The sequence below is a fragment of the Pituophis catenifer genome, unplaced genomic scaffold (genome assembly GCF_029215685.1).
Source record: "Pituophis catenifer annectens isolate HBS135680 unplaced genomic scaffold, rPitCat1.0.hap2 SCAF_2, whole genome shotgun sequence".
Taxonomy (NCBI): Eukaryota; Metazoa; Chordata; class Lepidosauria; order Squamata; family Colubridae; genus Pituophis; species Pituophis catenifer.
In genome coordinates, this window is record NW_027256882.1 from 200,772,024 (window position 1) to 200,795,744 (window position 23,721).

At 39.9% G+C, this 23,721-nt stretch overlaps 1 protein-coding gene across 1 annotated transcript in view; it reads right to left on the reverse strand.

Moving 5' to 3' along the window:
* Positions 1-604: 604 nt before the first annotated feature.
* The window catches only part of DGKQ (diacylglycerol kinase theta), a 102,843-nt gene continuing 79,726 nt past the window's right edge, over positions 605-23,721 (reverse strand). Inside the window, exons 16-23 of the mRNA XM_070935441.1 lie at positions 17,582-17,733; positions 14,549-14,697; positions 13,520-13,701; positions 10,149-10,249; positions 6,965-7,111; positions 3,666-3,777; positions 2,780-2,932; positions 605-786 (exon numbers count right to left, since the gene is read on the reverse strand). Of these exons, the coding sequence (XP_070791542.1) occupies positions 688-786; positions 2,780-2,932; positions 3,666-3,777; positions 6,965-7,111; positions 10,149-10,249; positions 13,520-13,701; positions 14,549-14,697; positions 17,582-17,733 (1,095 nt within the window). The 3' untranslated portion in view covers positions 605-687. The remainder of the gene's footprint in view (positions 787-2,779; positions 2,933-3,665; positions 3,778-6,964; positions 7,112-10,148; positions 10,250-13,519; positions 13,702-14,548; positions 14,698-17,581; positions 17,734-23,721) is intronic.

Consider the following 23,721-nt stretch of genomic DNA (forward strand, 5'->3'; position numbering starts at 1 on the left):
TCAAAATTATAGGAGCTTTCTTTTATCTCAAAAAGTTTCCTGTGGTAGTGTAGTGAAAGTGTTTGTGGTGCATAGATGAAAACTCGAAACAGAGCACAGCTAGCCATTATGGGGAGAGTTTTCCCTCTCCTGCATCCTATTAAACTTCTTCTTTTTGCCAGTTCTTCAATGAGAGCTCTGTTGCGTGTTTAACAAATTATTGATTAAAAAAGTATGAGTAAGCTGTGGATTGCACAGGTGAAGAGGAGAGGGCAATGGGATCCCTTGTTGTGTAGACCAGGAAAAAAAAATTGTAACAAAGCTGGCCCAGTGGAACAAAGTCTGGACTGCATTCCTGGATTAAATCATCTTAAATCTACCCTACTTCAGGAACTAGTTCACAAATTATATTATTGGTTCTTTTTGATTCTCATCCAAGTTATTTATTTTTCTCTGGACTAGCTTAAATCCTTCAACAGAGTGGCTGAAAAGGAGAAAGAATGCACTTTTTTCAAAGGCTCCCTAATACAAACTCCTCCCATCAACTCCTGTGTACAATCATATTTTCATGTCAGTTACATGGTTACTGAACAATGAACATGGAACAAGAAGACAGGCTCATAAACGACCTGAACTATGCAACAGTATTTTGCCAGACAGGTGTCATCTACAGTAGATGTGCAGCATTTGAACTATGAGTATCTCTCATCAGTGCCCTGCTTCATCAGCCAATGTGCTCTCGGTTCTTGAATCCTTTATGTTTCCAGTTTTCTTCTGTTTCTGTTTTGATTTCTTTAACATATGGACCTGCAAAGATCACACACATAAAAGAAATCAGACAATTATACAATAAAATAAAAAAAAATTAAAAAGGGAAGAAGTAGCTTTTGTTTCTAAGGCGTGACTTAACATACACCAGCCTCCCCTAACTGGCATTCCCAATAAACCAAGAATTGTAGTAGATACACTAGACGTGGCCAAAGGAAGTAATCATCCTAACATGTTCTCAATATAATATAAAGATTAGATGCAATACAGAGAGAGGTAGGTAGCGGGAAAACATTTGACAAGCTATCCATACAGAAATAATATGGTGTAGATCAGGGGTGGGTTCTAAACATTTTTACTACCGGTTCTGTGGGTGTGGCTTGGGGGGGGTAATGTGACTGGATGAGGGTGGCCAATTTTTTTTTTTTTTACTTTTAAAAGCATTTTTTCTACAACCTTAAGAGGTTGCGGAAAAAAATGCTTTTAAAAGCCTCTGACAATCAGGCAACTCAGCTGGGATCACCAGAGGCTTTTAAAGGCATTTTTTTTTCTACAACCTCTTCAACTGAAGAGGTTGTAGAAAAAATGCCTTTAAAAGCCTCTGATGATCCCAGTTGAGCTGCGAGATCATCAGAGGCTTTTTTTTTTACTTTTAAAAGCATTTTTTCAGCTGAAGAGGTTGTAGAAAAAATGCTTTTAAAAGTTAAAAAAAAAAGCCTCTGATGAGGTGGGCAGGGTAAGCGAGCGGTGACCGGGCCAGGGACCAGTTTGGGGGCGTGGCCAGCCAATGTTATTACCAGTTCTCCGAACTACTACAAATTTTTACTACCGGTTCCGGGAACAACCCACCACTGGTGTAGATTCAGGTATTCATTTGATTCTGTATACTTTATCTTAGAAAAAAGCTAGCTCTGACTCTGATAACAAATATTTTTTGGAACTATTATAGTTAACTTCAAGTAGTTAGAAGGACCTTACAAAACGTTGAAAAATGTTCCACTCAAAGAAAACTCTATATTTGGGAAGGAAGAGAAAAGTTAGGCTGGATCCTCACATTTTAGTTTTCCATGTACACATATATTATATGAGGGAGATTTAGTTATGTGTACTCCAGCCTGCAAACTTAAATGGCGAGAACAGTGAGAACATGACCTTTGAGCAATAATTCAATTATCATATATAGCAGGTCTCCACTATGCCTGCTTCAACATGCCATGATTTTCTGGGTTGATTAATCCATTTTCCATTCTTTCCCCACAAAAACCCTGAGTACATGATAGGACATTCCATCTGACATGCAGTTTATTCTACTCTCAGTAATATACATTCCTGAGATGTAATTCTGGTTCACTAACCCAAAAAGCCTCCAATCATAGCAGATCAAGAAGGCTGAAGGGAAAAGATTGCAGATGTTGGCATTTTTAACAACTAAAATACATTATATTTCAACCAGATCCATCTGGCTATAGTCTGTTAAGTACAGGACCTGAATATACCGTATTTTTCGGCGTATAAGACGCACCGGAGTATAAGACACACCTTAGTTTTTGGGAGGAAAATAAGAAAAAAGCTGATTGGCAGGTGGATCGGCCTCCAGAATACCCCCAATCAGCTGTTCCCAGAGGTGAATTTTAGCAATAGGTTCCTTGGTTGTGAGCTCTGTGCCTTGCTTTTTTTTTTTTTTTTTTTTGCTTTTTTTTTCTGCCTCTGAAACTTCTGAAACTCTGTTTCAGAAAAAACTTTTTTTCCTGCCTCTGATATCCTCTGAAACAGAGCTTCAGAAAAAAAGCCTCTGAAGCTCTGTTTGGGGCATCTTTTCTGAAGCGTCATTTCTGATGCTTTTTTCAGCCTCTAAAACCTCCGTTTGAGAAGCTGGGCGGGGCTACATTCGGAGTATAAGACACACCCAGATTTTCACCCTCTTTTTGGGGGGGAAAAGGTACGTCTTATACTCCAAAAAATATGGTAGTTACAGTATTTCCTGCTTTTCTACAGTAATGATAAAATGTCTGACACCAAACATATAAATTACCTTTGGTCCTGCTGCAGAAATAATTATCTGACCTGGTGGCTGAATCCAGGGCTCACCATCTACTTGGACAGGAATTGGCTTCCGAAGTGTTACCCGGAAGTAGGAGCCTTGGGCTATCCGGATGCCAGAACGGAGACCTCCTTGAACTTGACCCTATTTGGGGAAAAAACTAATCAGAACTTTTTAAAAAAATCAAGTCTCCTTTGAGATCAATCACTGGGTAAAACTTAACTGATTCTTTTATAATTTTTATAAATGCATCACACATGGAATTTCTCCCAATAATAACCTAGAAGTAAGGAGAAATTTTCTGACAGTGAGAACAATTAAGCTTGCTTCCTGGAGGTGTTGGTGCTCCATTGCAGGAGGTTTTCAAACATAGATTGGACAATCATTTGACTGGAATGATATAAAGCCTCCTTCCTTGAGGAAAGGGTTGAGTTAAAAGACCTCCAAGGTCCCTTCCAGCCTTATGATGTTCTATAATCTCCAAATCAGCGGCAGCTGCGGGAGGCTCCGCCCACCCACCCGGACATAATCACATCCCGTTTTTGATGCTCTACGCCTGCGCTCACACTTGCGAACTGATTGCGAAGGTAAGTGAATACCACTCCTGCTCCAAATATGTTTCCATTTAAACTATCACACTGAATACCCTGGCTGTCAGCACCATACTATATTCCTATAGCCTTCTGTTTCTATGTACATACATCTCAATTAATTTACAAGTGCAATTGTTTCAGGTCAAGTCAGATTAACAGAGTTGGAAGGGGCTTTGTAGGTCATCAGTCCATGTCAAAAAGCATAAATCCATTATACCCCCTGAAATGGTTCAAATGAAGAAAAAAAAAAGCTATTAAGAGAAATCAAGTGTGCTTCCACTTACCATGTGAACAACTCCAGTGACACCAACTACTTCTAATAAGCCATCATCAATTTTTGGTTTCTCAAACCGATTGTCATTATCAGACCCCCAAAGATCAGCACCTGATCCCCAACTATGTAGAAAGAAAGCAATAAATAACCTTACTGTGTTTACTTATTTAGAAAATTCATACGACTGTCCATTTTACATACGTATCTCTGGGTGATTAACAATAATGCCCTAATAACAAGAAAACAACTGGAACATGGCATTGGCAATTGGCAAAATCACAATCAGTCAACTGCAAAAGGCAGCTTTACTTGAAACAACTTACATCCTGTGAAGGTACCATTAACATCGCCAAACAACATTTGCCTATCCCAGGTCCTTGGGAAGGACTTGATAAGTAAATAAAAATGCCAAATCCAGTCTGGGTTGACTCTGTGACAAATCATACCTTAAACCTCTAATACTTAAATTTTATTTCTGTAAAACGTTTATTCTGGAGCATTTATTTTGCAGGAAATTAAAACAGAAAAACAAGTGTACAAACAATACATACAGTACATACAGTCGCCCCCCCCCTCCTCTGTAATTAGTGGCATCATACAGGGCCATTGTAGCAACTTGAAAGAGAACAATAAGTATTTAATAATCAGAAGACCAGGTAACATTTAGATACGGTCTCTGCTCTTATCTTAATGACCTGCAGAGGGCGCTTAAGAGCAGCAGACATACTGCAAAACCTTTAGGTAAAATGAAGATCAGTCATAAATCCTATGTTAATCCACAGAATTTAATAAAGACTAGGCCACGAAAAGAAAAGCTCTGTGCTGATGTACCAAGCCAACCTATGAAGATGTGCTAGTGTTTATAAAGAAACAAACAAGAGTTTATTCAGAAGTGAGTATAATTAATAAGCTAAATCTGTTATTCGGATCATGTCAGATTAAAAGATTGGTGATACATTTTTCATATAGATTTTTTTTTAATTACTTTAAAAATGAAAAAAATGTAGAAACTGTCTAAAATGCATTTGCCTAGTTATTTTAAAAATTAGTTTCATCTCATTTGTTTTTCTGTCCTTTAATATACTCAGGGCTCATTTTAAAAGCCTTTGCAAATAATCCATATGTTGATTGGATTCACAATTTGTGCTACATCATAATAGGATATGTCTGATTTTGGCTTTGTATGATGCATGAATCCAGCTAAGCTGAACAAATGCTGGTTTAGTGAACCTTATATCCATATCTCCAATATTTCCTTGTATTATCTATAATATTAGCGTGTCTATAATATAAATAATAGACACACTAATGGTAACAGAAGGAATCATTCTTATAACACCTTCTCTATATTTTTCTGTTCTGCAACCCAAAAAGAGAGACACAGACTTCAGAGGATAATTAGAACTGCAGAAAAAACAATTGCTACCAACCTGCCTTCTATTGAGGACCTCTTTTTGACTGCACAAGTCAAAAAGAGGGCTGTGAAAATAATTACAGACCCCTCGCATCCTGGACATAAACTGTTTCAACTCCTACCCTCAAAACGACGCTATAGAGCACTGCACATCAGAACAACTAGACACAAGAACAGTTTTTTTCTGAACGTCATCACTCTGCTAAACAAATAATTCCCTCAACACTGTCAAACTATTTACTAAATCTGCACTACTACTAATCTGCTCATCGTTCCTATCACCCATCTCCTCCCACTAATGACTGTATGACTGTAACTTTGTTGCTTGTATCCTTACGATTTATATTGACTGTTTCCTAATATGATTTGATTGCTTATTTGTACCCTATGACTATCATTAAGTGTTGTATTTTAGGATTCTTGACATATCTTTTCTTTCATGTACACTGAGAGTGTATGCAGCAAGACAAATTCCTTGTGTGTCCAATCTCACTTGGCCAGTAAAATTCTATTCTGTTCTGTTCTGTTCTATTCTATTCTACTTATATACAGAAGATAGATTTGACAGGTAACTGATTTTTATTTTTATTTTTTATTTTATTATTTATTAGAATTCTCAGAAGAGTCTCATGTTTGTAACCTGAGAAGCTTGTTGCTGATATCGTCGGATGAAAAGATTTTGGGTAAAAGGCAAAGGCGGGGAGGGGGGGGGCGGAATGTCCATACAAGACAATGAAAAGCTCTGGGCAGCTGGCACAAACATTAGTGACCTCAAGAATGGCGTGATTCTGTACAAGGCAGCTTCATCTGTTCAGAAGTGAAGCTGAATGGACAAAAGCAGGAGGAACAATAAGTAGAACAGCTAGGACAGAGTCCATTTGTTCATGTCACTATGCTTCATACATTTTTAAACTGTTTTGTATCTCTGCGAAATAGTTGCCCCTCTCTCTTTAAATCTGTGTAGGCTATAGCGAATGATACACACAGGCATGGCATATATATGCATCTCACTTGAACAGTGCAATATATCATAGCTTTTTGCCATTACATGAATGCTACGTAGCCAATCGCTAAAGCCTGCAAGCCTTTTTGCCATTCCTTGGCAATGCCAAGTGTGGACCAAAATGTTTTCTCCTATTCTAAATTAGCCATTAAGCATCGTGTCTAAAATCAGATAAACCAGAAAGTTGACTTGTTAATTTTTTTATCCTGCCTTTATTATTTTTATATATAAGGAGGTAAACATATCTAATGCTCCTTCCTCCACCTATTTTCCCCAGCCTGGGAGGTGGGATGGGCTGAGAGAAAGTGACTGGCTGAAAGTCACCCAGCCAGCTTTCATGCCTAAGGGAAGACCAGAACTCAGAGTGTCCTGGTTTGTAGCCTGGTTACTTAACCAATAGACCAAATTCCATAGCCCCAGTGTAGTATATTTAAACCTGGAAACAAGATAGTATACAGTTGCAGTGTTAGCATCTGTATAATATGTTTGCAGTCCCAACAGAAGAAGAACAAAGGTGAATATTTGTAGCTCAGGATTGAAATGAGGGGTGCTTGGTGCTCTCTGAACTTGGTGCTTTTCTTGAAGACGTTTCATTAGCCAAAATTAGGTAACATCATCAGTGCTAGTCTAAACAAACTCAAAGAGGATCTTCTTCAAAAGAAGAAGCAGCAGCACATGAACTTGAAGCTCCTATGCATTAACAACTCACAGTTGTTTATTAAATCCACAGTAGAATAATGTAACTCAGAATGCAAAGCAAACTCTTAATACAAAAGCAACTAAATTTTTTTATTAATAAAAAAATTTTAACTATCAAAACAAAGCAGCTGTAAACACTAACAAGGATTGTTTGGTAAAAAATCAAATCCAAAGCCAGGTGTCTAGTACTTACCTGGGAATATTGATGAAAATAAGACCCTCTATACTTGGAAGCTCAACTTCATGCTGGTCCACCTGAAGTTTGATTTCTTTATGAAGACTCCTGGTGTGGCTCATTTTCTGCAGCCCAACTTTTACATAGACTCCTTTGTTGTGTAGCCTAGAAATAAAAGTTGTGTTTCTTTTATAAAAATGGTACATCACGGGCTGTGGTTTGCTTATTGACACAATAGTTTCTTACTCTGATTTTATGGGAGACTTGCTTTCCTCATTCAGATAAGTAAATGTTTAGCAAATCAAGCCTGAAATGGAACAGGGCTGTACATTATTTAAAAAGTGACCATATCTCAGCCTCAATTAGGTTGCATAACAGAATTGTCAAACATCTTTGCTCCTATATGAAGACCAGTTTCTACACTGGAACGTAGAATCAAATTGGGCCTTACTAGATGAATGCTTCAAAGTTCAGAGTGAGATCATACATTTCTAAACTGAAATATCAGAACAGTGATCCGAGAGCAATTCACTGGAAATGGGATTCAGTGTGAACAGAAGAACAGCTTACTCTTGACATGTTTACTTAGGAACTATGATGAATGTAGATATGCAGGGAATTGTTGAAAAAACAAGGCTCAAGTGGTTTTTTTGAGCTTAAACTAAGAGAATCAAGAATAACTCAGTCTTCTGCTTTGTATCTTTTGGAGTATTATCCCTCTTCAACCCAACCAGTATGATTATTGGAGATAATGGGAACTGTACTCTAATGCCTCTGGCAGGTACCAAGTGTGCTGTGTCAAGGTTCTCTCTTCCCCACAGGGAGGGCAGGCTTCATGTGAATAAACACAATGGACGAGTTTTTATATGATGGTTGAATTTATTTCCACAAAAAACACTGACAATATCTTGCATTATTTTTCTATCATTCCTATGAACAAGAAGCCAGTTAGCAATAGCAATAGCGCTTAGACTTATATACCGCTTCACAGTACTTTACAGCCCTCTCTAAGCTGTTTACAGAGTCAGCATATTGCCCCCAACAATCTGGGTCCTCATTTTCCCAATCTCAGAAGGATGGAAGGCTGAGTCAACCTTGAGCCGGTCAGAATCGAACTGCTGGCATTTGGCAGAACTAGATTACTGCAATACTGCATTCTAACCACGTCTCCTAGCTCCATGTATCTAAATTGGTATGAAATACTATTAAAAAGAAAATTGTCAAAGACAATGGGGGTGGGGAGAACTGGAGGAAGAGCCACTGATATTCTGAAGAGGCAAGCCTTGTCTCACTTTTCTGAGACTACAGATAGAGATGACCCGATAGTTAGTATATATTTGGATTTTCAAAAGACTTAGACAAAGCCTTCATGAAAGGCTTTATCTGAGCAAAATTAGCAGCCATGGGATAAAACACACATCCACTCATGAGTCTGAAACTGGGAAAAGTGGGAGAAATGGTAGTCTCTTTCAAGCTCAGATAAGCTCAGATAAGTATGAGGTCATACAACCTCATAGATTTCTTGGAAAATATGGAAGCAATCTGCCATTACAATTTTCTGAGATTTTTTTTTTTTAATATAAATGTTCCAGTCTAACTCCTGAATTTCCAGATGTTCTCCCATCCAAATAATAACTGGCCTTACTTAGCTGTCTAAGATCAGCCAAGACAGACTAGATGGACATGTAGCTGGGCAACTGAGGCACCAAATAGGAAGAAGCATGATCTTCTAATTGGACAAGTATGAGATATGGTGTTTACCCACTGATTAGTGTTAGAGTTGCCATGATATCCTGATATCAATTTTTAATAATGTTCTTAATATTATTATGTATCATGTACATTTCTATATTACCCTGAGCAAAGATTATCTTGTAACAGATATTCTGTTACACTGTACATGGAGTTGCCTTTAAAAATGATCTGGACACTTGATCTGAACAAATGATTCCAGTTCTTTGTCATCTATGCTGGTTCCCGGTCCAGGTCCAATTCAAAGTGTTGCTTTAGACCAGGAGTCAGCAACCTGTGGCTCCGGAGCCGCATACAGCTCTTTGGGCCCTCTGCTGTGGCTCCCTGTCAGGTGATCCCACCACTGGCTGGCTCCACCCCTCGCCCTCCCCTCCCAGTCACTCCTCACCTGGCCTGAGAAGGCAAGGGCGATGGCAGGGGATGGAGAAGCAGCTAGGGCAGAGACAGAGAGATACAGACAGAGGGGGAGACAGAGAGACATAGAGACACAGAGAGAGGGAGAAGGGGGGAGAGGGAGAGGGAGGGAGGGAGGGAGGGAGGGGAGAGAGAGAGAGATGTCAAAAGAATTTTGTGATTCCCAGTGTTTTTAACAACTGGTTCTCTGCCCTAATGACCAGCTGGGTAGGCGTGGCTAGGGGTGGTGTCATGTGACTGGTGGAAGTGAGTGACATCAAGTTGGCTATGCCCACCCAGGTTTTGTGGCTCCCAGTGTTTTCTTTTCTGTGGGAAACGGGTCCAAATGGCTTTTTGAGTATTTAAGGTTGCAGACCCCTGGTTTAGACCTTTAAAAACCACAATGGTTTAGGACCAGGTCACCTGAAGAAGTTGTCTTCTCCCATATGTACCTACTCAGTACTTGCAGCTAATAAGGTCCTCTTCGAGGTCTCATCACCAAAAGAAATTCTGTGAGCTTTTATAAGAAGGTCTTATCCTGTGGTGACACCCCATTGCCTCCTCCTCCACCCGAAAGAAGCTCAAGTGGTGCCCACCTTAGCTCCCCAGCTATTTATAACCCAGATTTGATGTCCCAATGGGCATGATGACATTTTGGGCACTTGGTAGCCAGGCTGCATTTACAGCCATTTGCAGTGTCCCACACTCACGATTGCAATTTATGATGTGTATTGCCAGAAACTGGTGTTTACTTCTGGTTTCTGGCAAAAATGCCCATTGTGGACAACTTTAAACCCCTTAATAACCACAGCATCTGCTTTATGAGTGTCACATTTGCTTAATGACCATTGCAAAAAAAATAATAATTATAAAATCAGGTGGCCATGTGGTGATCCATTTAACTACCACACAACTTACAACCCTATTTCCAAACCCAATTATAGTCGTAAGTCAAATACCACCTGTATTAATGAGCTGAAACATATGAACGTTTCTTCTCAATGATTATCAGTTAGTGGAACAGGTTGTTTCTTTTCTCAAAAAAAATTCCAAATACCTGCTATTGAATTTGTCTGGCTCTTCTTCCCTAGCATGATGGAAACCTAGACTCAGCTCTGCATCAATTCCAAGGCCACAATAATTATTCATCTGTACAATCTGGAGGAAAAAAAAGTAGAAATGAAGTTTTACATTTTGAACTAAACTATTTCTAATTTCTAACAAATACACAGGAACATCGCCAATATAAACTCTCCAATTCAAAAAGAACTACAGTATAAAGCAGATCCTAACTAGTTAGGTTCAACTTCTGGTTGAACAGACAAATGTTATCTTGATATTTGTCTTCAACAGGACAAATGTCTATCTGTCTTTCATGAGAACTCATAGCATTTCCAAAGGCAATCCAGTAGCATTCTCAATTCTCAGCATCCAGTTTATCTGTCGTCTTTTCCTTTTTCTACACTGTCAAATGTATGTTTTGTTTTTAGTCTGTCGTATCGCTGCACAGAATATGTGAATTTTGCAGCAAAATAAAAAGATAGTCAAAGCATAGGATTTGGCCAAGAAAGAATTGGACCCCTGCTTATGTAGTCATGATTCTTCTGAGTGATTTTGGACAAACCAGATTAACATAAACTTCCTGGAATCCAGGAAGAGAGCCTTTTCTAAGTGATTTCTGGGGAAACCAGATTAACACAATCTTCCTGGAGTCCAGGAAGAAAGCTTTCTCTGCCATAGCCACTGGCCTTTGGAACATTATCCCCCAGAGGTGAGGTGAGTCACCCAATCTCCTGGCCTCTCAGAAGTATCTGAAGACATAAAGACCCTACCGCCATCTTTTTAACTTTTGTTAATGTTATTCTTGTTTTAATTGCCTCCTACCGGAATACATTGTTTATATATTTTATATCTCTCCTTAACAGATTAACAGAGTTGGAAGGAACCTTGTAGGTCATCTAGTCCAACCCCCTGCAGGAGCAGGAGACTGTACACCATTTCTGACAGATGGCAGTCCAGTCTCTTCTTGAAAGCTTCCAATGATGAAGCTCCCACAACTTCTGAAGGCAACTTATGTTCCATTGGTTGATTGTTCTCCCTGTCAGAAAATTTCTCCTTATTTCCAGGTTGAATCTCTCCTTGATCAGTTTCCATCCATTATTCCTTGTCTGGCCTTCAGGTGCTTTGGAAAATAGCTTGACCCACTCCTCTCTGTGGCAGCCCCTCAAATATTGAAATGCTGATATCATATTTTTATGGTTTAATTGTACACTGCTCAGAGTCCGCCTTGTGAGTGAGATGGATGGTCTCCAGATTTGATACAGAAACAAATAATTTTCCTTAGAAAATTATCTGAAGAGATATGACATATCTCACATTAAATCCCACACATTCTTCACATAATGCATTTCAAGAGGCTACATAAGAAAGCTGGTGATTTCATTTTATGTGGCAGACAATGTAAAGTTTACTGTGCTTATCCTAGAATAGAACAGCACATTCAGCTGTTGCTTTATTGGTTTATAAAAAGGAACGAGAAGTAAACTGTGATCCATTTTACAAGGATTTTATAAAAATCCTAGCCATGTGGTAATTACTTTATCAAACATATATATTCTAATTACCATATTTCATAACTTTGCAATCTTCTAATTAGGGAAAATGTGTAACAAAGCAGCATAGCAATTTATAGACCTTTCAAAATAAAATCACATCCTTCACAAGTAATCAGAATATTGATTTCTTTTAACATAGACTTAGACCCCTGTGCATAATGTCTGTCAACATTGCATCATCATTAAGATAAGAATTTTCACTATGACTTGTATATTCATCAGAAAAGAGGAACAGAGAGTGAGAAAGAGACTAATTATGGTGAAAAAAAAATACCCATAAGTAGAAGCAAAAGTGAAGGGAAAATCAGGGAGCTGTTGGACAGCATTACTTGGTCTGTTGTGCAGATGTTTGGGTGGTTTAGAGGTGGGGAATTTGTGGTGGGTGGGGGTATGTTTGGGGATTGTTATGTATGTTGGATCTGGATGTCAAATGAATTTTGTTGTATGGGTATACTGTGTATACACATACAATGAAATTAAAGTTGTTGTTGTTGTTGTTGTTGTTGTTGTTGTTGTTGTTGTTATTATTATTATTATTATTATTATTATTATTATTATTATTATTATTTAATCTTTAGTGAGATTCACAGCCTTTGAGCCTGGTTAATAGCTCAGCAGCTCGAGTCCTAACCAAGGACCTAGGAACTGTTAAGGTATTGTTGGAGGATGTAAACTGTTCCGAGTAAGGTGGTTTTTTGTAGAGTCAAAATGTTCAAGTCCGGCAAATTTAGAATTTCTAAATAGCGGGGTAGCCCTTTGGGTATTGCTCCAAGGGCTCCAATTACAATCGGGACAACACACGATTTCTTTTTCCACAGTCGCTCAATTTCAATTTGCAAGTCCCGGTACTTTGTGATTTTTTCTTGCTGCTTATCTTCAATCCGTGCATCACCAGGTACTGCAATGTCAATGAACCATATTTTTTTCTTTTCAACTATTGTTATGTCAGGTGTGTTGTGGACCAAGTGCCTGTCAGTCTGAATCCTAAAGTCCCACAAGATCTTGAGTTTCTCATTCTCTAAAACTTTCTCAACCTGATGTTCCCAATGGTTTTTGCTGTACTCAAATCCAAACTTCTGGCACAATTTCCAGTGGATGATCTTAGCAACGCGGTCATGGCGTTGTAGGTAGTTAGTTTGTGAAATTTTGCTGCACCCGCTGATCGTCTCATCTTTCTCATTACAGAGGCGGCATTTGCTGTTGGTGGTAACATGTTGAATTTTTGCCTTCATGCAGTTTATGGCTAGGGCTTGTTCTTGAGCTGCCAAAATAAAGCTTTCTGTTTCTTTTTTCAGTACTCCTGATCTTAACCAGTTCCAAGTTAGTTTCTGGTCAGTTTTGCCTTCAATACTTTTCAAGTACTGGCCATGCAGAGTTTTGCTTTTCCAATTTTCAGCTCGCTGTTCAATTACTTCTTTCTTATATTCTGCTTTTGTTTTAGTTGTCTTTAAAAGGCCTCCTTTATTTACTTCCTTAATCATTGGTTCTTCATTTTTCTGGATGTAATCATTCAAGCTGCGTTTTTCTTCTTCCACAGTCTGCTTTACTTGTAGGAGTCCTCGACCACCCTCTGCTCTTGGTAAATATAATTGGTCATAATTATTATTTTTATTTTTATTTTTATTATTATTATTATTATTATTATTATTATTATTATTATTATTATTATTATTATTATTATTAAAATGAAGAGAAGACTATAAATTATGTCCAAAAATCATTTATGAGTTTTATATTTTCAGTGTCTTCCTTTTTTTTTTTTTTTTTTTTGTTGCTATTGTTATAGTTTCAGGAAGGAAAAATTGAGAAATACCTTAGGAGGTTCTGGCTCTAACACACCATTTTCTGAGCTTTCCAGTGCCTCTTGAGCATCTAAAAGGATGTTCCAACGATCCATAAGCACATCGTCAGCTTCATCTACGGATATCAGAATGGAGTACGGATCTTCGCCACTGTAGCCGGCACCCCAGCGCAGGACCCTCCCCAAATCGTTACCTGATCAAAAAGGGCATGTTTTCATTAAAAAAAAAATCTACTAAAGAAAAAGAAAAATATTTTACTCTCACTTAACCTGAATTTCAATAGGCCTACTACTTCTGACCAATGGTGTAGACCGGTGGTTCTCAATCTGTGGTCCACAAACCCCTGAGGGGTCACGATGTCACAGTGGGGTCCACAAAGTCTTGAAGAAATGTTGTGATTTAAATCTTGAGTTAAGTCTTGGTGGTCCGGGACCACATAAGGTATTTAAAAGTGGTCCGTGGTGAAGAAAAGGTTGAGAACCACTGGTGTAGACCAGTGGTCCCCAACCCCCGGTCCGCGGACCGGTGCCGGGCCGTGGAGTACCTGGCACTGGGCCGCGCAGCGGCCGGGGGACATGAACGCTGCAGCGCAAAGGCTCCTGGGCCGTGCGCAAAAGCTCCTGGGCCCTGCGCAAAAGCTCCTGGGCCGTGCGCAAAGGCTCCAGGGAAGAGAGCCCCGCGCAGGTACGCACGTGTGGCCCAAAGCCCCCACCCCTGCGCGCGCTCAGCGGGCCACGGTAAAATTATCAAAGGCTGATTGGTCCGCGGCGATAAAAAGGTTGGGGACCACTGGTGTAGACTACTGGGAGTTGTAGCTCTACCACATCTACAAGGCCATTGATTCAAATCCATTTTTAATTATCACTTACAAAGTTAAAATGAGACATTTGCTGAATTTGCCATTGGAAGTAACTTAATAACCAGTTTGCTGTAACGGTAGCCAGTGCTAATTTAATTTGAGGAATGATAGAATCTATGAGCTTATGGGAATTCTCATCCATTGCCCTTCTTCTTCCTAAAATCCGCAGTTCAAGCCTCACCTGTTCCTAAAGGCAAAATAGCCACAGATGGTTCAGGGCAGGCGAGTTTGTGCCTGATCTCTTCCAGGGCACCAAGGACCCATCCAACTGTGCCATCACCACCGCATACCAATATTCGGAAATATGGAACTTGAGAGAAGGTATGAAATCTTCAGTGTATAAAAAACAATAAGCACAATATTATTATAAGTAAAATTGCGAATTCAAGCATGTGTACAGTTTTCTTTCAATCTATCCAGCAACTAAAATCAGACATGGGCTCATGTATCTTCTTTTTTTAATAGACTGAAGTCAGTATCCCAAGAACCAGATGAATTCTACATAGGCAAGGAGAGATTGGACTTCATTTAATCCAGCAGCAACCCTTCCAGCTCCAAAAGCAATTTGAAGGTCAACAGAAAGAATTAAGAAATCTCATTGGGCTCAGATTCCTGGGAGATGCACAAAAGTAACTTTATGGATCTGGTCTGAATGCTTTTGAGATACTGACAATAGTATGAAGATCACTCACAGAATGATCTAGTATTACCTCTTCATTCTAGAAGATCTGGTTGCATTAAACATGGTATGTTTTTTCATATTCTAACATAATAGAACCAAAATCAGAAAAAATAAACAAAAAATGAGCCAACCTAACATTCTTTTTCAAATAAGACTTCACCTTCACCTCATATGCATCCTGCTCCCTTCCTACCATCTTTGTTAATTTTAAATAAATTTTAACATTAATATTTATTATTTTATTATTTAATGTTTTATTTTGCAAGCCGCTTAGTGTCATGTCTTGGAAAGATGGGCCGTATTTTATAGATGGGCCGGATGAGATATACCGTATTTTTCGGAGTATAAGATGGACCTTTTTCCCTTAAAAAAGAGGGTTAAATTCTGGGTGCGTCTTATACTCTGAATGTAGCCCTGCCCAGCTGCTCAAACGGTTATTTCAGAGGCTGAAAAAAGCCTCAGAAATGAAGCTTCGGAAAAAAGCCTCCAAACAGCTTCAGAAGAAAAGCCTCAGAAACAAAGCTTCAGAAAAAAAGCCTCCGAAACAGAGCTAGTTAGTTTAGAAGTTTCAGAAGCTTTTTTTCTGAAGCTCTGTTTCGGAGGCTTTCGGAGGTAGAAAAAAAGTTTTTTCTGAAACAGAGTTTCAGAGGCTGAAAAAAAAGCAAGGCACAGAGCTCACAACCAACGAACCTGTTGCTAAAATTCACCTCTGGGAACAGCTGATTGGGGGTATTCCGGGAAGCCAATCCACCCGCCAATCAGCTTTTTTCTTATTTCCCTCCCCAAAAACTAAAGTGCGTCTTATACTCCGGTGCATCTTATACTCCAAAAAATACGGTATATGGAATGATGGAATGGGCCTTGGTATCCTTATAGACTCAATACAGGGCATGAGCTATAAGGCCAAAAAGTCCTTCTCAATCTCAGATTTTCAGATTACATTTGCCCTCAAAAACAGCTGTCAGGAGAGCATTAAAACATGCTAAAGTGCTCTTCAGAGTTCGAGAATGGTTATTTGATTTAAATATCTTGTATAAATACATTCATGTGTAACATAGATAAGCCCACTTGGTCTTTGAAATTCAAGTGCATTGCTTGAACAATGAAAGCATTTGACCACGGTAAAGACAGAAAATTAATGTTATTACTTCTCTTGCTGAAGATATATGGAATATAACTGCTTTAATTTTCATGCAATGCTCTGTCATCTGAAATTCTATTAAGCTTTCTTCTACAAATCTGTTAAAGGCCGAACAAAACGGAACTGTGCCCACTAACTTTTTATAGTATCACTTTCCAGCTATGTAATACGCACTCAAAATGAAAAGACGACAGATTTGCATGTGGCAAGAAGAAAAAAAGCAAAATAGTTTGTTGGCTATTTGAAAAAGAAAAAAAAAAACACCTCATCACCAATAAATAAAATTGAGGGGAAAAAGTACTCAAACCAACCTAAAATTAATTTCTGTTTTCTATTTATTAAAAAAAATAACCTTGTAGAACATGTGAGTGTATTTCATGCAGCTTAAGTAGGAAAAAAAAACCCTGTAATGTTTCATTTTCAAGAGTTAATACTTTATCAAAATTTACATATGTAAGTAGGGGGGGAAAGTCATGTAATAAACGTTCAGTCTATTTTCCAATAAAGGGCAAATGTCTAGAGTTTTCAGCTTTCTCTCTTTCTCATTCTTTGCATCATTGTGTCTTTGACAAATTAGCTTCTTTTCTTTGGAATAACCGCTGCCAAATCCCAATGCAAAAAATAGAAATGGCCTTTATTCAACTCACTCCGACAGTTTTAATAAGTGACTTTAAAGCCTATTGAAAAGAGTGCAAAGATTTATTATTTGACAGTAGGGCTAAACATCTCTTTTTTCTTTTTTTTTTTTTACTGAACCTTTTGGCGTGAGTATTGTCCAAGCTCAGCCACATTGCTATTCACACTGTGATGCTTCCTAATTACTGCACTAAAAGCTTTTGAAAGAGGTGGCTGGCTTCCAAAGTCTTTGTGGAGCATTAGCCCAAGGCTTCGGATCTGCATTTTGCAAACAGCAGCTTTGCAATCCAATTCGAATAACCTTCCAAAATAAACAGATGATAAGGCGTCAGAATCTTCTGGTCAAAGAGAGAATTAGGAAATCCCTACCCAGCAGCTGCAAAATCTTAAAGACGTTCCTTGGCAACGCCATCTTCTCACCCATATTGAAGCGATACAAGATCGCCTAATTAACCAAGGTTACAGATTTTCAAACTCCCGAGTCATTTACGCGGTGCCAAATTTTAACACAAAGGGTTCAGGAACAAAAAAGAGTTAAGAGGAGGAAATGTTATCCTCTTCATTTCTTCTCCAAGGAGTACGGGCAGAGTAAAAATGTCAGTCGAGCTATTTCCATTTGGCCATTGCTTAGGGCTTCGGCAGCTTTGCAAGGCCAAGAGCAAGGAGAAAAAAGAGCAAGGAAAATAAAAAAAGATCACCCAAAACAAGTAACATGTGAAATAGTCAAGATGTATTGAATAGAAACAATAGGTTACCCAGGCAGCGGACCTCCATTTGTTAGTTCAAAGATCTGATGAGGATTCAACAGTTTTCGGAAACTGTACAGCAAATTCCGACCTTTAAGACCTCCGCTTTTGGGATTCACAAATACAAGCAAAGGACAGCAGTTCTGAGGAAGCTTATTTTGCTAAACAAAAAAAAATGAAAGGAGAAGTGGTTAAAAAATGTGGCATTTGGAGCCAACAAGATAAAAGTTCCAAATTACAGGATGATGCTTAAGACAATAAAGGGAAACCCAATAACCCTAACAATCCAAGACTACTTATGAAGAACTTTTTTGCATAGTTTTGGGGAAGTGTTGGTCATGAATTTAAATGGCACAAAGATGTCTGTTAGTGATTTCCAAAGAAAGTCTTATTTTTATTGTTTGCACCTAACTTCCAGTAAGAAAGTCTGTAGAGACTCAGAGTCATTCAGGTCATGGTTGTCGCAAAGATGCTTTTTCAGGAGGCAACTGGACTTTCTGGTTTGTTGGTTTTTTCCTTTGAAGACATTTCACTTCACATACAAGAAGCTTCCTCAGCTCTGACTGGATGGTGGGGAATGGAGGGATTTATATTCCTTGCAGATAGCTGGTCATTTGCATCCTTTTTGAGGGTCGTTGAGGCCACTTGAAGGTTTATCTGTGTCCTCAGGGTCACCTGAGTAGTGCTAATGGTTCCTGTAGTCTGTAATTTTTTTTTTGGGGGGGGGAAATCTGTTCCTACTCCCACACCATTCAAAGGGTGTGCTTCAATGACCCTCAAAAAGGATGCAAATGACCAGCTGTCTGCCAGGAATATAAATCCTTCCATATCCCACCATCCAGTCTGAAAAAGCTTCTTTGTCAAGCTTCCAAGTAACATGTCCCATGAAATACAGTCCAAGGCATCCATTTTCCATCAAAGTCTGTTTTATTAGGAACATATCAAATTGGCAAGGACTTGGTGTAATTCTGACTCTGGCCAGGATCTGGAATTATACCCAATAAAAAGCAAAAGTTTGAAACTTTCCCCCTGAGTCACAATCTCCAATCAATTCTCAGTCCAATCAGTCCAGTGACTCTAAACTCCACCTTCCTCCAGCTGCAGGCATCTTCTCTATTCCCACGGGAAGCAATGCCACCTAGACATAACATTCCCCCATTATCTAAGTAACCCCCCTTTCAACAGTTAGAGAGTGGCAAGCCTGAAATACCATTAAGTTCCTTTACTTGCAATCATTTACTTGCAATCACAATCATTTATGCTCTGGTCACCTCTGGTTTGCACTACTGCAATGTACTGTACGTGGGGCTATCTGTGAGAGCTACCCAAAAGCTGTCATTGGCCTAGAATGCAGCAACACAAGTAGTTGTTGGACACAAGTCAGTGCACTCATATAACACCACTACTTTGAGAGCTTTGGTTTTCCCACTAATAGTATATGGTTTTAAGAAAGACTGAAGACTGAAGAACTGATGCTTTCATATTGTGGTGTTGAAGAAGACTCCTGAGAGGATATCAAATCAGTCAATTCTTGTCAGAGTTAGGCAGCGTAACTAGTATTATGAGATAAACCCAGGAGCAAAACACAGCACACAGAGCCTTTAGATAATTAATAGTGGTTTTATCTACAGCTAAATATATACAAACTTATATGTGGTAAATACCTTATCATACAGCTACTGACACAAGGAGAGCAATGAGATACACAACGAGAGGGAACATGAGGAGAAGGGAGACACCCTCTAATGGTTTTCCTTATATAGGCAGCTTCTTACCCAGCTTCTTAAAGTGGCAGTAATCCTGCTGCCTCATTCCCATTGCATCAGCTTCTGGTTGCCTCCGCTTACAACCTCTCATCAGTTTACAGCAATTAAATCTACATACCCTGACAATCCTAAAGGAAATCAACCCTGGCTGTTCTTTGGAAGGACAGAAAGTGAATTTGAAGCTCAAATACTTTGGCCACCTAATGAGAGGAGAGGATTTATTGGAATAGATCCTAAATTGGGAAAGATTGAAGGCAAAAGGAAAAGGAGACAGTAGAGGATGAGATGGTTAAATAGTGTCATCAATGCAGTGAACATGAATTTGGGCAAACTCTGGGAGACAGTGGAGGCCTGGTTAGTGCTATAATTCACAGGATCACAAAGAGTCGACACCACTTAGTGATGGAACAACAAGAAATTTTGTGAGCTGTGTTGGCTCATGGATGCAGTTCAAGTTGCCGGTTATCATCTATACAATAAAAGCCCTACATGGCCTAAGGCTAGGTTATTTGTAGGACAGCTCGCCTCCAATTGTCTCTGCTTACTCTATGAGATTTGGCAGAAAGAATGACATCCGATGGGACCTGGTGATGCTTTCTCTGTCATGGCACCTGCTTTATAGAATATTATTTTCCAAGGTTCAAATGGTCTGACCCTACTAGCCCTCTATAAAGTCCTGAAAATATGGCCCTTCTGGACACTGGGCCAGAGTGTGAGATGAACCCATCCAGAATGAAAACTATGGCTGGTCTCAATTATTCTGTTAGCTTTTATTTTGTTATTCTCTTTTCAGATCCAGGCATTGGTTGTGCTTCGTTTTTAGTTTTTTGTGTGTGTGTTTTTGTCCAATTGTAAGCCGCGCAAGGTTGCTTTTTGCAAACTGGACATATAAATCAAACTAACCAACAACAAACAAATGTATCTTGATCCGTCTCTGCCACATTTACTCCAAAATGAGCAAAGCTTATTTTGCAACCTGAATCAAAGGTAAGGCATTGATTGTTCTAGGCAGCTGCTTAAATACAGGAACAGTTTGCCTTTATCCCTAAAGACTATCTTTCGTTGGCTTAGGCAAAAATGGAAAATAGCAGTGAAAAGCAGTTTATTTTAGAGAGAATGAATGGATTAATATTGTCAACCCAAATCATTCTTTTCCTCCTGGGCTCTAATTACATCTGGCTCTAGTAGAGGATTCTTTCTGACACCATGATTTATACTAATCACTGGTCTGAGCTTCCAAATGAAAAGATAAACTATGATTTAGAGTCGCTTCTACTTCTTAACTTCCTATCAATTCAATATTCCAACCTTTCAGTAGAGGTACTTTCAGAAACAGCATCAGTGCTCATTATGGTTTATTCTACTTTAACAGCCAATCACATGAACCAATTACTTACTGAAACTGAGCAGTCTTCTGTGAATTCACCAAAGGGCTTCCCACTTCTGCAAAGCCCATTCAGAATCTGCTAAGGTGTATAATGTCAGGGTTCCAAGTAACACCCCCAACGAAAGTTCCATTTTATTAGAGATGTCATATTGGCACATCTAGAAAACCCGATTCTGAAAGTTTCCAGGTTTTCCCCACCCAAAGGAAAGTCCAGATCCCTGCCCAACACCCACAAGTCCATCACATGGTCCAATCAAAGCACCATCCCAACTGGAGATGCCTCCCAGTCACACCCAGGCCTGAAGGCCCAATGCAAAAGATGGCTTTCAGGCCTGACATATGGCATGCTTTGCTTGGAGTCTTGTCCTCCATGCATACAATGAATGACTAGCTGCATTTCATGCTAAATCCTCTTAATTCCTGATACCAACATAGCTGATCCTGCATGAAATCCTAAAGTCATTAGCACCAAGCAGGGAAGAACGTATGAAGACAGATTACCGGAATCGACTCCTTCAAGATGTAAATCAGTCAGAATAAAGATCTAGGTTATGCACTTTTCCCGATGGATAGACAGAAGTTCAGGCCATTTGGGGAATAGGATGTAATCCCAGTACACAAGTCACAAAATGAAGCAAACCATGGCTGCTGAAGCCTCCATGGGATGAAAAGGATGTAGTTGGATTCTTGTGCATCTTTGCTATGATCTTAGTCAGCATTAAGAACTGCTGGAAGACATTTTATATGGACCTGTTCCATGAGAACCTGAGTATACCTGCTAGAGATAGAAGGCCTATTTTGTCCCTACTGAAAAAACACAGGCACATTGTCTCAAGATTCAGTGAACATTCTTGTATTTGCTCCAGTGGATTCAAAGAGGTGCAGTGAAGGAAGTTGACTCCATGACTGGAAACAGAACATTACAAATAGGTGAATGTTGTGGAACTCTGGATCATGACTGCTGGGAGATTTGGGGAAGAGCAAGAGAAGATGCGAGGATATCACTCTCATCTTTAAAAATAGAAAGGGAGATCTTTGAGTGATAGGTAGCACAGGTCTCAGGACCATGGAAGAAGAGTGTAGTGAAGGGATATGATATGAATATATGGAACTGAGCAGGGGTGAAATGCTACTGGTTCGCACTGGTTCAGGCGAACCAGTAGTAAAAAAAAGCTACTAGTTTGTCGGAACCGGTATTTCCGATGATCAGCTCTGCCGCGCGATTTATATTCACTAGAAAGCAGGAAATCCTATTTTCTAGTGAATCTAAATCACGCGGCACAGCTGTTCCCCCCCCTCGCTATTCTATTTACCTTCAAACGGTTCCTTTTTCCACATAAAGTGTGCATTTGGTGCACAATGTACATGTGCGTGCAACATGCATTTGGTGTATACTGTGCATGCATGCACAGTGTGCATTTGGTGCGCATTGTGCATGCATGCACACACATGCATTTTGCGCATGCGCAGGCAGCAAACCGCAGAGGATTTCACCACTGGAACTGAGGGATATTAGGGAAATATATTTCCCAAAGACAAAGCAATCAATAAATAACCAACTATGTTCTCAATGATCCCAAAATGGATGAGGAGGCTTTTTTACCAACCTTTCAGGAACAAGACAAAATTCCTATAAGGGAAAGTGTAGTCTCTGCAAATTCTGACAGCAAGGCAGCAGGAATTGGCAACGTAAAAGGCAAAAATCAGGGAAACAAATAATCACAGATAAGCATCTAACTGGACAAAGGTGAATTCCAGGTCAAGCAATCCAAAGCCAAGCTGAAGATTTATGTTGCTAAATCAGCAGCAGTTAAACAAGCAGGGGTTGTAAATAACTGGATTCACAAAGTCACCATACATTTAGCCAGATGCTTAAATTGCTTCTAGCAAATGAAAACTGCTTCTCTGAGTCTTAAATCCCTTCCTTGCCAAGAGTGCCAGCTGTTGCCTTCCTTCTGCTCTGCTGGTTAGTTCCGTGTCGTGCTCCCCCACCACTGGGGAGGCACTGGGTTGAGATTGTGGTTACACTATACCAAATCAATGGTCTTCACAAAATACTGAAGAGGTTTCTACAGAGGAAAATCAAGAACCATTTGCTGTATAACAGAGTTGGGGAGATTTGGAGGATGGGTCCAACCACTTTCTCCATCACACAGCAGAGCTCCTCACCTGCACACCCTTATACAGGACTGGATACCCGTGCTCTGCTACGAAAGTATGTGATCCAGCTTGATAAATCGACACTTACAGCTTGAAAATTAATGAGTAGTTATGATCAGCCTCTCCTCTCCTCTTCTCTCCCTCAGCATTGCCCCAAAGAAACATCTCCTATCCCCGTGATGGCAAACCTATGGCACGCGTAGCCATATCTATGGGCACGTGAGCATTGCCCTAGCTAAGCTCCAGTGTGCATGCACGTGCTGACCAGCTGATTTTTGAGTCTTCTAGGCCCACTGGAAGTCGGGAAAGGGCTGTTTCCGGCCTCCGGAGGCTGGAAACAGCCCGTTTCCCGATTTCCGGTGGGCCTGGAAGGCCCATTTTTCACCCTCCCAAGGCTCCAGAGGCTTTCTAGGAGTCTGGGGAGAGTGAAAAAGGGGCCTTCTGGGCCCACTGGAAGTCAGGAAATGGGTTGTTTCCAGCCTCTGGAGGGCCTCAGGGGGGGGAGCCTGTTTTCTCCTTTCCCAGGCTCCTAGAAAGCCTCTGGAGCCTGGGGAGGGAAAAAAAAACAGGCCTACCAGGCTCACCATGCCATCATATGCCAAAAGGGGGGAGCACGGGGGGGGGGGGTTGCATGCGCAGGACGCATTCAATTATGGGTGTGGGCACGTGCGTGCTCCCCCCCTTTTGGCACATGATGGCAAAAAGATTAGCCATCACTGTCCTATCCTATCCCCTTCTCTCTCTCAGCCTTGCCCCACAGAAGCCTCTCCTGTCCTATCCCGTTTTCTCCAGTTATTTTCAGGTTGGGAGGGGGAGTAGAATGTCTAACTAATTAG